At 45.9% G+C, this 15,273-nt stretch overlaps 1 protein-coding gene across 16 annotated transcripts in view; it reads right to left on the bottom strand.

The window, feature by feature from the left end:
* The window catches only part of CAPN13 (calpain 13), a 75,433-nt gene that overhangs the window by 12,782 nt on the left and 47,378 nt on the right, over positions 1-15,273 (bottom strand). For 15 of the 16 annotated variants that reach the window (XR_013931590.1, XR_013931591.1, XR_013931592.1 and 12 more), the window contains 9 exons: positions 15,029-15,100; positions 13,198-13,283; positions 11,712-11,786; positions 9,975-10,141; positions 8,437-8,585; positions 5,203-5,363; positions 3,708-3,744; positions 1,980-2,042; positions 918-975 (listed from right to left, as the gene is read on the bottom strand). Coding sequence is in view for 7 of the 16 variants with exons in the window: in XM_080408799.1 (XP_080264925.1) it covers positions 918-975; positions 1,980-2,042; positions 3,708-3,744; positions 5,203-5,363; positions 8,437-8,585; positions 9,975-10,141; positions 11,712-11,786; positions 13,198-13,283; positions 15,029-15,100 (868 nt within the window). In the remaining 9 variants the exon portion in view is untranslated. The remainder of the gene's footprint in view (positions 1-917; positions 976-1,979; positions 2,043-3,707; positions 3,745-5,202; positions 5,364-8,436; positions 8,586-9,974; positions 10,142-11,711; positions 11,787-13,197; positions 13,284-15,028; positions 15,101-15,273) is intronic. The other variant, XM_080408798.1, reaches the window with a different exon arrangement.

Here is a 15,273-nt window from a genome sequence, read left to right as displayed (position 1 = left end):
ACCTGCCAGGCTGAGGTCCACTGAGGGACTCTGACGTGCCTCAGACATCTCTACTGCTCCCTTCCCCAAGGACAGGTGCCCTGTTTGGGCTCACAGGTAACTACTCAGCACAATCTCTGCCCATCTACCTGCTCTGATGGAAACTCTTCCCTCTTGATATAAGGATAAGGGAAATGACAGTGACAGGAAAGGCTGTTTATGCCACATTAGTGAGTCCTAAAAGCACTCTGAGCTTTGTGCATGGTGGAGTTGGTTCGAGCCTTCCCGCTGTCCCTGTCTCATGCTAATTTTGAGGTGAGCAAGTTAAGGCTGGGAAATACTAAAAACCAGCTTGAGGCATCTACAGAGGAGCAATGCAGGCCAGGGCTGAACTGGGAGAAATGGGGTGACAGTGAGGAGAGCAGGAGGCACAGTTCCCTGGGGCGCTCACTGCTGCAGCCCAGCAGGGACTGAGCTCCTGCTGCAATTGGTGGGGCACAGGGCAGAAGGGGTGCTCATGGGGGCTACAGGCACATCCAGGAGAAGGACAGCGTGGGGTAGGTTAGGTCTGTGAAGCAGAGGCTATATCCCTAGGCAGAACTGGGAGGGGGAGGGGAGGGTGAAATCTGGCTGTCAAGCAGATGCACAGCTTTGCTGAGGGCCATGCATTAAAGAGTCTGTTAGCAGCTGGTCTGGGTAGCATTGCCTTCTCCTTGTGATTATTATTTTTATTTTCTTTAAAATATAAAGCCAAACTGTTGTGCATATAAAGGAACCCTGGTGGAGGCAATTCTCATTCGTCAAGATCCAACAGTGCAGTAAACCATGCTAAGTATTTTTTGAGGACCATCAGGACACCCCTAAATCCTCCGTCTAATTTACACTACACTAAGGATAGGGAAGCACCAAAGGCTTTAGCTGTGTTGTAAAAGCTTTACCTTGCAGGATCACTTCATTAAGGAGTTGTTGCAGCTGCAAGGCATCAATAGTTGAGCCCTAATGCAGAATAAAATGCAAGTAGATATGTGAGCATAAAGTTTTCTCTTGTGTCACTTTTGCCTAAAACGTCTTTCCTCATGCACTGTGATAACCAAGAAGGACCTCTGCTTATATCAGCGGAGCAGCAGCACCCTCTCCAGATCACAAGAAAGCCCTCTGTGCTGCTGGGCCACTCTTTGCCCTTCCCTACAGGAGTTCACAGGGGAGCTACAGGCACTCCCGTCACCAAGAGGTATTTTCAGCAGTGACAGGAACACTTGCTGACCTCACCAAGCCCTAGCTGGGGAGCTGCCAATGGGCCGGCACAGCAGGCAGCTGGGTGAGTGGACTGGGAGCATGGGTGCTGCTGCCTGCTTCCCTCTGGGCTACCCATGGGTGACCCTGCCTGCCTCCCTCCTGAGACACCCCCAGGGCGTTCAGCATGGCAGCCCCTGTTCATTTTCACCTTCATGCATTGATAAAACTATTAACTGCAAGAAGCCCGCTGTGCAAAGGCTTTTGGCAGTGATTTTTTTCCCCTCTTGACTAAGTCGAGGAGTTCTTTATAACAGTTTATTAAACCATTAAAAGCATCTCCTGTGAACATGCAGACTTTGGCTCTGAAAGAGCAGGAATCAATTACTGAAATGCTGACTGATGTCTGGCTTCCAAATTCCACAAAGGCAAATGGAAAACGATGCTGATGAGAGAGGGGAATACTCAAGGCTTTCTAATTGCTTTCAGTAAACAAACCAAAGCAAAAAAAAAAAAAAAAAAAGTATACATGCAAGCCTATCACCAGTATAACCACTAATCTCCTATCCTCTGTTGATATATGGGGCTAGCCAGGCTATCCCAGTGGAATGTCCCATTTTTCTAGGGGTTTTGGTAGGTCAGTTAACACTGTTTTCAGAGTATCCCTTGAGGATGGAGCTACATTTCCAGAAAACATTTTTCTAAATGGATTTGTTTCAACATCATAGATCAGTTTTCCTTTTTGCAAGATGTTTTAGATAGGATACCTGCTTCGCGTGTCTTAGGAAGACAGCCTTGTAGGAGCTATCCTGGTTCTGTCTTGGTACATCCTGGATCAAAGACAAAGTATGCAATAAATAATTCTGTTGTAAACCAACGGGAGGCAAAAGTCTGCAGATCCAAACAGCACTTTAGAGAGGACAGGCAACGTACAGTACAGGTTGGAATTTTAACACCCCAGAAGTGAAGTGGTTTAGGAGTCAGGAACAGCTACTGCAATGAAGGAAGAAGCATCATCTGGATGTTATCACTCAGTACAAGCAGGAAGGAGCAGCTCAGGGCCTGAGGAAGACAGCAGAGCACATCCAGGGTGGAGTTCAGTGAGTCAGTACATGGTATAGAGATACAAAGCTTGATCCTTACTGATGGCCCTCAGCTGAAACCACTGGTTTAGGGCATGTGAAGATTCATGCGAACCAAGCAAAGAGAGCAGCAGCTTACTTTTATTTTCTCTTGCACCTTCTCAATGCCAAAGCAGGCTTGACTGTACCTGGGCAGTTGCAATTCAATGGTTAAGTCATTTTTTTCAACCCTCCGGTGAGGACATCCACCAGGCACTAAGAGGAACTATCCTTAACATTATAAAGTTTCCCAAAATAACTAAGCCTAAGCCCCAATGTCTTCAGCTCAGTGCGAGATAATTCACACCACTGAAGCCCAAATACCTGAACAAGAGCAAAAAGTGTGGGTACCATAATTCATCAAAGTCAAAACATTGGCTAATGACAACAGCTGAGTAAACTGACAGCTTGTCAGTGGAAAGAGATAATAAACCACCATTTACACTACCCCTCTAATGGGGCTTAATTGCAGGCTGTAAAATGAACCACAAGGAAAGGGCTCTGTTTTCTGTTCTCCTGAAGCAGCTTTACACCTTTGGCTTCAGAGACCTGCACTGAGTTTGCACTGCTATAAATAACAGCCTCGCAGCAGCAGGGTTTTGCAAGCAACCAGTGAGACAGCAGCATGGACTGGAGCAGCTCTGGCAAGAACAATTTGCACTGTTTACAGCAAGGAAGTCCAGCAGCAGGTAGTAGCTGGGCTAGACAGGCTGAAATGGGGGTTGAACTAGAGGCACAACCAGTTCTGAAGTGTAATTTCCCTTACATCTGTGAAGATATCCTGATAAAAACGAGAAGTAACCTGCTTTGGGCCTCACATCTATGGACTCCTGCGCTTTAGAGGGTGCAAGCACTTAAACGAAGCCATTCCCATGGGCAAGGCATGTACGACCCTGCTTTTAGGTGTGAGGTCTTTTTAAAAGGGGTCAAACTCAAGCTGTGACTTCTTCATCAGTTTCCCCCCACTCTCCTCCTTAGATACATACCCATTTTACAGGCATTGCAAGAATTTAGTGTCTTTTAAATGCTCCCCTCCCCCGCTATATCTGGTTGCTCAGTGTTAAAGGTGGCAGACAGACAGGCCGACAGAGGGACTGTGTAAGATCTGTTTCCTTCAAAAATCAGGCTCTGAAAGACACACGCGTGAAGAGGAATAGCTTCAATGTCACTCCTGTCTCTAGAAGGGAACCCAGGCTGGTCACTTGCTCTCCCAGCAAGGTCCCAGAGTGCCAGATTCAAACTCTGGGCAAGGTACTGGGTGGTGAAAGGAGAAGAGCAGAGTGGTGTCAGGTATGTAGGGAAGGAAGGGGTCAGCTCTCTGCAAACCATTCACCACCACCACCAGTATCTACGTCCATTTTCACAGACTCTTACCATAGGCAACGCTGGGCTGGGCAGGGAGTTTGTGATCCTAGAAAAAAAGTTACAAGAGTCAAACTGGAAGAGAACGGGCATTTTCAGAGCATTGATCTGCAGATGTGGCAGAAAGCAGGCATCACCCAGCCTGTTCCAGTTCATTCAAGACTGTTGCACCTGTCCTGGGTCTCTCTGCACAAGCAGACACGAGCATGCCTGAGTCTCTGGCTACTCTGGGTCTACTGCCCTCCCCAGGCCAGCCCTGCTGGCACCAGCAGCAGAGAAAGGGTAACTTGTCTCACTCTGAGCATGCCAGGACTAACCTCACCACACAGAAGACAGGACTGCCCTGCCCTGAGCCACACAAAATTTTCACCTGCTTTCTCTTTGCCTAGTTTAATAGTCAGGAATAAAAATAGCATCTGGGCTATTAAAATGCCTGCAGACTGCCTGAAATTGAGCTGAGGTCACCATTCCTTCTAAGACTCATTTGGTAGCAACATTCAATGCTCGATTTTTGCTTTTGGTAGATAAATTAGGCAAGCCAGATGCTATTTTTATAGCATCTACACTATTATATAGGCGAGTGCTGCAGAGACCCACAGGAAGGGGACCCCCAAGGTTGGCCTAGCTTAGGAAGCTCTGTGAGGGTCAGAGGCTCTTCTGGAAAGTGTTGCCTCCAAAGGCTGAGCCATCTTGTGCCTGACTCATCATGCTGAAGGCAGTCCAGCCCAGAGTACAGACCTCTCATGTTTGTTTTCCATAACTAGGGAGTTGCCTCAGTTGATTCTGGGCTGTTTTTGGCAGGGGCCAAAGCCTAGAAAGTAATCTCGCTGTTGAGATAGGGGCCTATGAAGTAAGAGCTGCAGTCACCTACACTATAAAGCTAGCTGAAAGAAAACCATGACGTGCTGAATGCTGGGGCTTGCTCTTTACATAAAGTACACCCAGATAGTTATGTGAAAATGTGGTAACAGCTGCCTTTGCAGCTTCAAGGCCCCTCTCATACCCACTCGGAGCCCTAACAGCCTGCCTATGAGCTGGCTGGGTGAAAGGATCAAGATCCTTCGCTGCCCTTTGCTTCTCTAGGTCCAGCTCTGAGCAGAATGGGACCTGATCCATCTGCTGTCCAGCTGGCATAACACAAGAAACTACATAGCAGCTATTAAGCCAAACAAGCTCTTGGTTCTCCTTTCTGGGAAGAGAGACTTCCCCACAGCTGGGGGCAGGGCACCTCTCTCAATTATTGCTCACCTGTGTGGCACTTTGTTCCTCGGCTGAGACCCTCGGTAGCTGCAGGGGAGCTACTGCCCTGTTCTGCAGCGGCCACCCCTGTGCATCTGACTATACATCTGATCCCCCCCAACATGGTGCTTAACACTCGGCTGTGTCTTGCCAACACGCTTCTAGAGTACATTAAAAGCAAATTGCCACATTAGTTATCTTGACGTTAAATTGTTAAATTCTGGCACACTGTAAGTCTGGGGCCTTTAAGGAGTACTTATCATCTTACTCATTGTCGCCTTGGTTCTTCATGAAAATTCGTAAGAGAAATTCAAATTCTTGGTCCTCTGTTGTAGAAGGAACAACAGCATAGGTTCCTGGGCTCAAGATAAAGCAGCTGGTCACATCTCGAATCAGGGAAAAATTCTGTTTCAGGACTCTGGAGTTCTCCTGAAAGAAAAATACAGTTGGCTATCTCCTCTCCATGTCAGGAACCAAAGTAAATCAGCAGATGCACCCAACAGCAGCCTTACATTCCCACAGCTCTCTCAATACACGCTGCATCTAACACCCCTTGACCGTCCCCAGTGGCATGAAAAGCCCATCCAGGTGACAGACTTTGTTCAAGGACACATCAAAAATGCACAAGGGTGGAAGAACTTAAAGAAACAGAAGGCAAAATGAATGTAAGTGGATCTGAAGAGAACTTCAATTAACATTACGGAGTCTGGAGTTCATGAAGGAATCAAGGATGAATGTTTGTACTAAAACCTCCCTGAGATGTCCCTAGTGTGACTCAGAGTGGTCAGAGAGCTCACTGAGCATCTCACCCAGATGACTGCTTCAAGAATCACAACCCAAACTTTCCAGCATGTGTCACAAGAAAATAGAATATTTGGATCTTTCTCCTGTTATCCTAGTATTTTTGCTGAGACGAAACAAATGTAATGCAACAGCTATTACTATGATGACATGTAAAGATAGCATAATAAAAAACCCTTCTTAAATATATTCCCCCAAAATACGTCAGCATGTATAAATTCCATTTAGAATGGTTATATGGCGTGGCAGAGTTATTTATGAGCCATGCCTTTGGGAGACAATAACATAAAACTGCTATTTTGGGAGGAAAAAAAAGATGACTACTGTTACAGACGGCTGGGAGGTATGTAGACTGCGAAGTATTATGGGCCATATCTTAAGCAGATAGAAACGGGCAGTGTTGCAAAGAAATAAGTGGTGTAATCCTTTTTTGACTTTTTGGGTCTCATTCCACATTCCTTCTGGTAAAAAGCAGAAGCAGATTAATTTCTCAACAGAGTCAAACCCGGTGTGAGGTAAGAATCAGCCTCTATAGGTTGCTCAGCAGTATCACACAACATTAAGCTTCCCTCACAGCCATGTATTAGTGTTCCTTGTCTGTATTTAATCAAAGGCTTCCTAGAGCTATCAGGTATGGCCATTCTGGTTTGCATCCCTACCTGCGCTGCATCCCCCTTTCATCCTGGCAAGGAATACACTCTTTTACACAGCAACAATTTGATGTAGCTCAAAAGGTACTGAATAATGCTGCTAATGAATAATGGCAGTGAAAGCAGTTCGGGAAGAGTGAAGCCACACGAATTGTAGCAATTGCACTCTTTTTGCACAAAGAAAACACCTTGTAAACTTTCACATAAAGATGCCACTTCTGACCGCCCTCAGGCACGGAGACTAGACACTGGGAAATAAACCGAGGGAATAGCACTGCACACCTACCCTGGTTTTAGCTCCTGGACTTGGCTTTTGCTGCTACCAGGGCAGGACGCTGGGCTGGCTGTGAGGAGCTGGTAGACCAGCTCTCATGTTGAAATACTTGGGCTGTGTCCATGGGGGAATATTTTCTGTATAATATGCTGTATGGATCTGTACCAGTCTCATTACGTTACTAAAAGCTATGGCGTGACGGAGCAGCATAACTGTCCCCTTTTTGCTCATTGACCAGGTGCTCCAAAGTAGTCCTCTCGCCTCTAGTAGTGGTCTGTCCTGGGCTTGCTTTTCAGCTCCGTGTGGGAAATCACCTAAGATCAGAAGCCCAGACTGGGTTTGGAGGTGAGCTATGGGCTGAGAGCCCACAGAACCCATGTCATCCAGATTTGACATACTCCTCAAATCCTTGGGAACATAGCAAGAAAGAGAAAAACTAAATGAACACACCTAAGCATCAACTGGAAGGGAAGAAAGAAATTTCAAATATAAAGCAAGAATAGAGAAAATCTGCCCCCTAGTCTACTACTTGATTAAACAACCTCTTTTCAAAGGACCCAAGACCTATGTCATCACCTCCCAGTGAGGGTCACTTCTGTTATAACAGGCAACAAATCAAGGTGGACATGCATCATGTAAGAGCATGCAGGGACCACCATGTCTTGTGACTGTTGAGGGACAGCTGATGAGGATACTGGAAGGAGCAAGTTCCCCATCTGCCAGGAGCAGCAGCTCTTTCTGAGTGGCACAATTGGCCCCACAGAGTCCTACAGCTCTTATATACCTGTGCCTGGCAGGGGATCTCCTTGCATAGGCATAGTGAATTCCACTTGCTGGGTGGATGCTCTTTTTATGACATCTTTTGTTTCTCAGACACTGTTTTTTATGAGCTACAAAGCCATGCTCTTCCTTTACAAGGAGCTGTTATACTTACGGCGTCAATTACTCAAAGTCTGGGACTAGGGCAAACCTCTCCAGTGATCAGGAGAATGTGAAGTTAGGATCATAGCAATCTCTGCTTCCTTTTACTCTTCAGGTTAAGAACAATCCTCTCCCACCCTCCTCAGCCAACAACAAAAACACTTTGGAAAAGGCCAGCATCCATTTGCACTAGCAATTGTGCCTTCAGTAAGCTTGGTAATGCTCTGACAACAACTGCCCTTGAAATGGCATCTCCCTGGACAGTCACCAAGAAAAAATCCCAGGGAAATAGTATTGCAGGTCCCAGGTATCTGGGATGGATTACCTCCGCGCTGGTCTTGAGCAAAGCCTTCCATGTATTTGGTAAATGGGTTTTGCATGGCATATCTGTGTTAGAAAAGAGGGGATGAGTAAGACAGGCCCATTTCGTGGAAAAAGGGGCCATTTGCTTCCCCACTAGACCTGGAGTACAGCTCAAGTACCATGGTTAGTGCTGGCTGTCATGCCTCTGCCAGGCCAGCAAGGCTCAGCACCAGTACCGCTGGGCACAGAGGATATTGCCCTGGCACATCTTGTAACACAGGGACTCCCTGAATTTCCCAGGGCTGTTTTGGGATGCTACAGAACTAAAAGTTCAACCTTTCCTCTCTTCAGACATGAATAAGGGGAACTAAGCCTGGTTAACTCTACTTTCCCTGAAATGTTCTATGATAGAAGGCATCCAGAAATTCACTCGAAATACTGACTGCTCTCTTTTCACAGCCCAAAAGGCAACTGAGTCTTTCACTTCCATGTACAGGAACAATACACCACACAGAAAAACAACAGTGCCTACATGATACCTGATTGTGCTTACCGTGGTGATAAAAAAACCAATCTTCAGGATTTTTGCACCCTTCATATCCTTGGCATGTTTTTGCATAAGCGAAATGACTACATTATAGGATTTTGGGTCATAATCTGGTACTTTGAAAAAATACTGAGGGTTTGTTGAAACTGCACCTGCTGAGAAAGTGTTAATAGATTAATAGCAGCCACATAGATGTCCCAGTAGTAGTCTATTGCGTAAGATCTTTCTTATATGGACCCAGAGCAACAGGTAGTTACTGATCCAAGATCCTTTCAATATAACAGAGGACTATGGTCTCTACATTACCAGCTGGAGTTGAGGTATCTGGAGTTAAACTAATTGCACATGAATCATTCTAGAAATCTCTGGAAAAGTCATAAAAGTCGTGTAAATTTCTCAACCCCCCTTACGTCTGCTTCACCTACACAGCACACTTCCCCTGAGGTAGAAAAGCAGCGATTCTTAGCCACCTGACCCAGTGGCTGAGCTGAAAAAGACCGTGGCTTGGAGGTCATAAACACATAAAAGAAAAAGACAAAATGGTCCAAAGATATCCTCTCCTTCCTTCCTGTTAGTGTTTGTGATGGGCAAGACAGGGTGTTGGGCACCAGAGGGAAAAGGCTTCTTCTTGGCCAAAGTTTTGGTTAACAGGAAGCATCCCCAATAAGAAAGCAGCAAAATGCCGAAACTGGGGAAAAAGGACTGAGATGGCAGCAACTGCTTAAACTAGTCTAGACATTAAGCCATGCAGGTGTGTTGGGTGGCCTTCAAAGCGGCAATTTAGCCTCAGTTCAGCCCCTGCACCTCTTTGCTTAGCCCCAGTGCCCATGGTGTGCAGCAGCACAGTCATTGCTTTGTTGTCACCTGTCAAGACATGGTGACCAAGTTATGAGGAGGGGGCTGAAACCCATAAGCTGAAATCTGCTAAGTCAGGGATCAGCGTTGCAGAAAAAAAGAAGCTCCTTCACTAACCGCATGCTACCATCTTAGATTAAAAACAGAGCTCAAATAGCGATGCAACTGTAAAATAAGTAGGATAAGACAATATAATATAAAAATAAAAAAATCAAACTACTAATAATCAGTTTGCAATGCCAGAAGAGGCCTTGCACAGGCAGTAAAACCAATGATCTTTATCTGCTCTAAGGCCTTTCTATCTTTGAAAATAGCTTTGTAGCACAATTATTTAATTTCATAACCATTTAATTTCAGAGTATTTCTCGCTCCGTAAAATCAGCTATATATTTGCCAGACCTCTGATGAGGTCCCCAGTAACACCTACTGCAACTGGCTGAAAGAAGGTAGACAAGCACATTTTGTTTGAAAGAGTTCAGGGTTTCTAAATCACAAGCCTCTTGTTTTAACTCAGCAGCCAGTGCTGCTGCTTTGTTTCTGCCTCTTTAGCTGGTAGGTCATATAACGGGAAAGGGCATGAACAACTGGCAATCAATATTTCTGCCATTCGATGCTCAGAGTGATTGTTTCACTGTAAGCACCAGTGGAGAGGAAGAGAGGGCCGGGTGATTGCAGTGAGAGTTCATTACCTGGGGAATAGTTGTTCCTGCCGGTGACAAGGACCGGGCTCCACAGGCTGATGTGCCTCTCCACAGACCATGTTGTGCAGTGCTGATCTCCAAAGTCCAAAAACGTTGGGGTGCTGTTACATATATACAGCCAGGAAAACTGCTCCTGGAAGTTTTCACAGGACATCCTGCAGAGGACAAAATCTCACTTTTCAGTTTGAAAGCCATGTTTGAGACTCAGGTACTCACGTTCACTCCCCATATCTTTATAAGGGGATTATGGAGAGCACTTGCAGGCTGTAGCCGAGCTGGCTGGTACCTTGCAGAAGAGGTCAGCTCTCAGTGCATTTGGGCTGCCCTAACTGCACCTAAAGCCCCTGTGAAATTACAGGGCATGTGCAGTAGTACCTAAGTGGAGCCCTGCTATCTCCAATACATCTCTGACACTGCATCTTGCTTTGTCCCTGTGCAGCGTCCTGCCCACATTCATGTGTTGCTCAAGTCTGTAGCATCTATCTCAGACCAGCCTGCTGTTCCCCTGCTCTCAGAGCTTCATGGGGCAAGTATGCACTTTCTGAATAACAATAGCTTTTCTAAAGGATGGCTGGTAGAGAATGGACTGAGAGCAGCCCTGAGGAGAAAGACTTGGGGGTGTTGGTTGACAAGAAGCTCAACATGACCCGACGATGTGCTCTTGCAGCCCAGAAAGACAACCATATCCTGGGCTGCATCGAAAAAAGCATGCCAGCAGGGTGAGGGAGGTGATTCTCCCCCTCTACTTCCCTCTCCCAAGACCCCATCTGCAGTGCTGCATTCATCTTTGGGTCCTCCAACATAAGAAGGACTTGGGCCTGTTGGAGTAAGTCCAGAGGAGGGCCATGAAGGTGATGAGAGGGCTGGAGCTCTTCTCCTATGGAGACAGGCTGAAATAATTGGGGTTGTTCAGCCTGGAGAAGAGAAGGCTCCAGGGAGACCTTATAGTGGCCGTTCAGTACCTAAAGGAGCCCTACAGGAAAGCTGGAGAGGGACTTTTTACAGGGGCATGTGTAGCGATAGGACAAGGGGGAATAGTTTTAAACTGAAAGAGGGTAGACTTAAGATTAGATATAAGGAAGAAATTCATTATGAGCGGTAAGGCACTGGAACAGGTTGCCCAGAGAAGCTGTGGATGCCCCATCCCTGGCAGTGCTCAAGGCCAGGCTGGACGGGGCTTTGGGCAACCTGGTCTAGTGGGAGGTGTCCGTGCCTATGGCAGGGGGGTTGGAACTAGATGATCTTTAAGGTTGCTTCCGTCCCAAACCATTCTATGATGCCTTACACATGATTAAACTGGATCTGAGAGTAATCAGAGGCAGGGAAGAACCACAAGAACCTACAAAGCAGTCAAGTGCACAAGTTGTATGACCTGCTCAGCCACCTGTCCCTTCCAAGCACCAGCCAGTCCAAGATTCAAGCTAGGCGTTTTATGGGGAAGGGCAGTGTGGCAAAATGACTAGGTCTCAGGGAGCTGGATTTTTAGTTCTCTCACTGTTTATTTTTTTCAGCAGTGTGTCACTTAACCTTGGCCAACTCCATTTCTCCAGGCCTTGTTTCCTCTGAAACCATGGGGTCAGGACAACCTCCACTTTGCTGTTTGCACACAGCTAACACAGGGTACCTTGAGCCATCACTAAGAGCAGAGAACTGCCTAAATGTCTCTTTTCATAATCAACACAAACAAAAAAACCCTGATAAACAGAAAGATTGATAGGGAAATACCAGAATTCTCCATCGTCCTTATTTCTGAGGAGAGCTTCTCTGCATTGAGGCTCAACATGGTCCCACTGAGGAGAGCTGCAAACAGGAACAAATCAACAAGCAGATGTGAGGCATAATTTTCCATATCTTTGGTGAGCCCATTCCTCTAAGCAGCCTGTCATGTCATGAGGGATCAGGACAAGTGAGCAAACTGCAGGTTTGGAACAGAACTGTGCTCAATACCTTCAAAGCCAAGACCAGAAAACAGAGCTCTGCACCTTTGCTGTGTCTGAGTTGCCCACCCTGGGATGGGGAATCCTGCCTCTGACCTCCAAGCCCTGGTCAGCTGTCCCCCTGCTGCAGAGGTTAGTGAGGTACCAAGGCATAGCACTCTGAAGTGCTGATATTACATTGGCATGTAGAGGGCACATTAGCCAGTCAAATGTGTTGTTTCCAAGCAGCATGTTTATAATTAAGTGATAATTGTACTTTCTGCAGAGTTTAAGATAAATAAACAGAGCATGAATCAATAATTTATTGATTTCTGCAGCTTACCTGTGAACGCACACTACTGACATTTCAATTACAGTTAGGATTATAGTTCACCCTTCCAAAAAATGGGAGGATGCTGCCTGAGCAGATAGCTGTTATCCCAGCCTTGAACATGTCTCCACCACCCACCAACCCATTGAGATGCAACACGCCTGACTTTTCTCAGCGGAGAGGTTATGAGTGATCCCAGCAACAGGGACAGGTGGGATGCTATTAAATCACCGAAGAGTGATACGTGTACATCTCTCTAGTCAGGAAAACGCTGATGCAATTCCATCAGGAAAACTAACGTCTATTTATTTACAAAACACTATTGCACTCTTCCTCTGTACCATTCTTTTCCTCAGGAAAGTGAAGTTAGCTTATACGCACAGAAGCAAAGTCCTCCTTGCATCTCCAAAGCTGCATGTAGGATCCAAAAGGTCAGTTCAAGCCATCCAGCAGCACTTTGCTTTTGCTATAACCAAGGACCCTTTTTGTCTCTCTGTGTTCAATACTGCATAAAAATACTGCCCTACTCTCACAGATGCTGCTAACCATCCTCTTCCTAGATCCCCCCCTTATGGGAGGGGAAGAAGGAGCAGGAAGGTGGATGCATGACCACTGCAGGACAATTCAGTAGAAGAAGTCAGCAGCATCTAGGGGAACGGCCAGAGCTTACTGCAGGTAATAACAACCCTTTCATCTTTATTTATCTGGAATTACCCACTGGGAAAAATGTACACATAGACAAAAAGGGATAGCTGAGCTAGAGCTAATGAGGAACACATATAAAACCAATGCTGCATTAGTTTTCCCTGGGCTGGATTTCTGTGGGCAGTTGCTTTGCAGATGGAAGTAACACTTATAATGAATTGATTTAGAAATGTCTGCTTCATTATAAGGGGTGCAAGGCAGAGGTCCTTTACAATAAGCCTATAAAAGGGTGATTCTCCTTAAAGCTTTAAGACCATACCCATCACTCCAGGGCCCCTTCCACTCCCCATGGCCCCATGGATTCCAGATTCTGATGATATGTTTCCAGCCATTCTTGTAGCGTATCTGTAAAGAGGAAAGCAAAACATACTTCGTCACAGCTTTTCACAATTGTGGTATTCAGTGAAGAGATGATGGATCTTCTTCTATACACCGGAGACCTGGTTTAACTTCTGATCTCACTTGAGTGCCGCTAAAAATCAGTGCTTTTTCCTACATTGTAAAGGCGAGTGGGAGAAAACTAGTCCATTTTGCTTTCCTGAGACAGTGAATAGCTGACACAGAGGGAAGACGCAGCGTTCCTGCTACACAAAATGACTTCAACAGCCTTGGGAAATTCTAGTGCCTAACTCTGCACATCTGATGCTGTGAGTCAGCAAAGGCAGAGATTTTGAGGAATGAGGTCACCAGACTGCCTGGAGTGAGTATCAACAGCACGGAGAGATGATGATAAACAGAATCTGTAGCTATCTACAGTACTGTGGTTTCCAATAGCTGGAGTTTCTGTGCTTTTCTCCTCTTGCTGTCACTGCTTTAAGCGAGAAGCAACCCACTTGTGCCAGTGAATCCAAAATGGTGTAAGTGGAAAGGAGAAGCAAACCTGTTGTTTCTGGCTTTGCTTACACTCACAGGCAGTATTGGAAACAAATGCCATGGCAGTTTCTTCCCATACAAAGGCCCAATCCCTGGCCATCCTCAAATAATTTCCCCATCGGACACCCCCCTGGATGCCTTGGCGCTCCTGTAAGGCGAGGCAAGACTGTTTCTCCTCTCTGCAGACATCATGAGCAGCAGGAAGCTCAAACAGCCTGCTTCCTCTCCAACAGGATTTGGGATCCTTCCACCCCTGTCTTGAGGAGAGCCAGCTGGAGACTCCTCTGGAGCCTGTCAAACCCCATCCTTCCATTTTGGAGCCTCTTGGCTATGAGCAAGTGTCCTCCAAGAGGAAGCACGCTGACAATAATGATGGCACCAAGCATGCCACGGCATGAGGGGCTATGAACCAAAGCCAAGGTCAGACAGGAAACCATTAAAGAGAGGGGGACAAGGGAGAAAATTGCTTACAGAAAACAATGTCCCCTTTCCAAAGTACTGTAGGTTCTGAGATTTAAAATGTGTTGTAGCGATTTTGCTTTCTAGCATAGCCATTGTTTGGTTTCCACCTCGGCCTTGCTCACTATTAACTCTCCGTGTGCACTGCAGCTTACTGGAGTAAGGCATGTTCTGACTTCTGGTTGTAAAAAATCCGTCATTTCTTTGGATTTGTATGATAAATTGGTCCTGTTTTCAGATCAGCTATATTAATATCTTGCCAGGAAAAGTTCTGCATGAATAGAACAGCTTTAAAAGATGAAGAAATGCTGTTCTTGAACCAGCAAGTTATTTATTTATCACACCCTGAATTTTGGCAGCTTGTGGTTGAGCTGAACAAATGTAGATTTGCATCACACGACAAATCCCACAATTTCAGCCAGTGCTTCTATTCCCATTTGAAATAGAAAAATGAATTTTTTAAGAGTCAGCACGGAATGAAAATCCCCAGAAATTCTATATTTGCTTTAAAGTGTCACAAACCAAAAGTGCATTTAAGTTGCATTTTTCCATTAGAAAAAATTATAGGATTCAGATATCCTCTATCTTCCCATTGAGCCAGAATCCTTCCATCTCCTGGAATTTGCACTATGAGCTTTCAACAATCCCTCCTAATTGTGAAGCTAATTAAAGTTACTCTGAATGGAACAGCAGTGTGACTGCACTGTAGTAGATCACCAGTACAAGACCACCAGGTAGGAACGCGTCCTCGATCTTACCTTTGCAGCTCCTGTGACAGTGTAAGCATGACCCTGTACAATCCCATTCCTCAGCTCTATGTTCCTCCTCAGCTGCAGAAGGGAGAAAGCACAGCTTTTAGCTCTCTGCCACACTGGCAAAGGTATAGCCATCAGCTCCCAGAACTGTCATTTGGCATGGCAGAAAAAAAGTTTGGTTTTGACTACAGCAGTATCTCAGATACACTGGCTCCAGAGGACTGTGACTGTTCCCACTGCAGCCATAA

This window comes from Falco punctatus (genome assembly GCF_963210335.1).
Source record: "Falco punctatus genome assembly, chromosome: 12".
Classification (NCBI taxonomy): domain Eukaryota; kingdom Metazoa; phylum Chordata; class Aves; order Falconiformes; family Falconidae; genus Falco; species Falco punctatus.
Note: the sequence above shows the minus strand (reverse complement) of the source record. Positions and strands in the feature narration are given on the sequence as shown.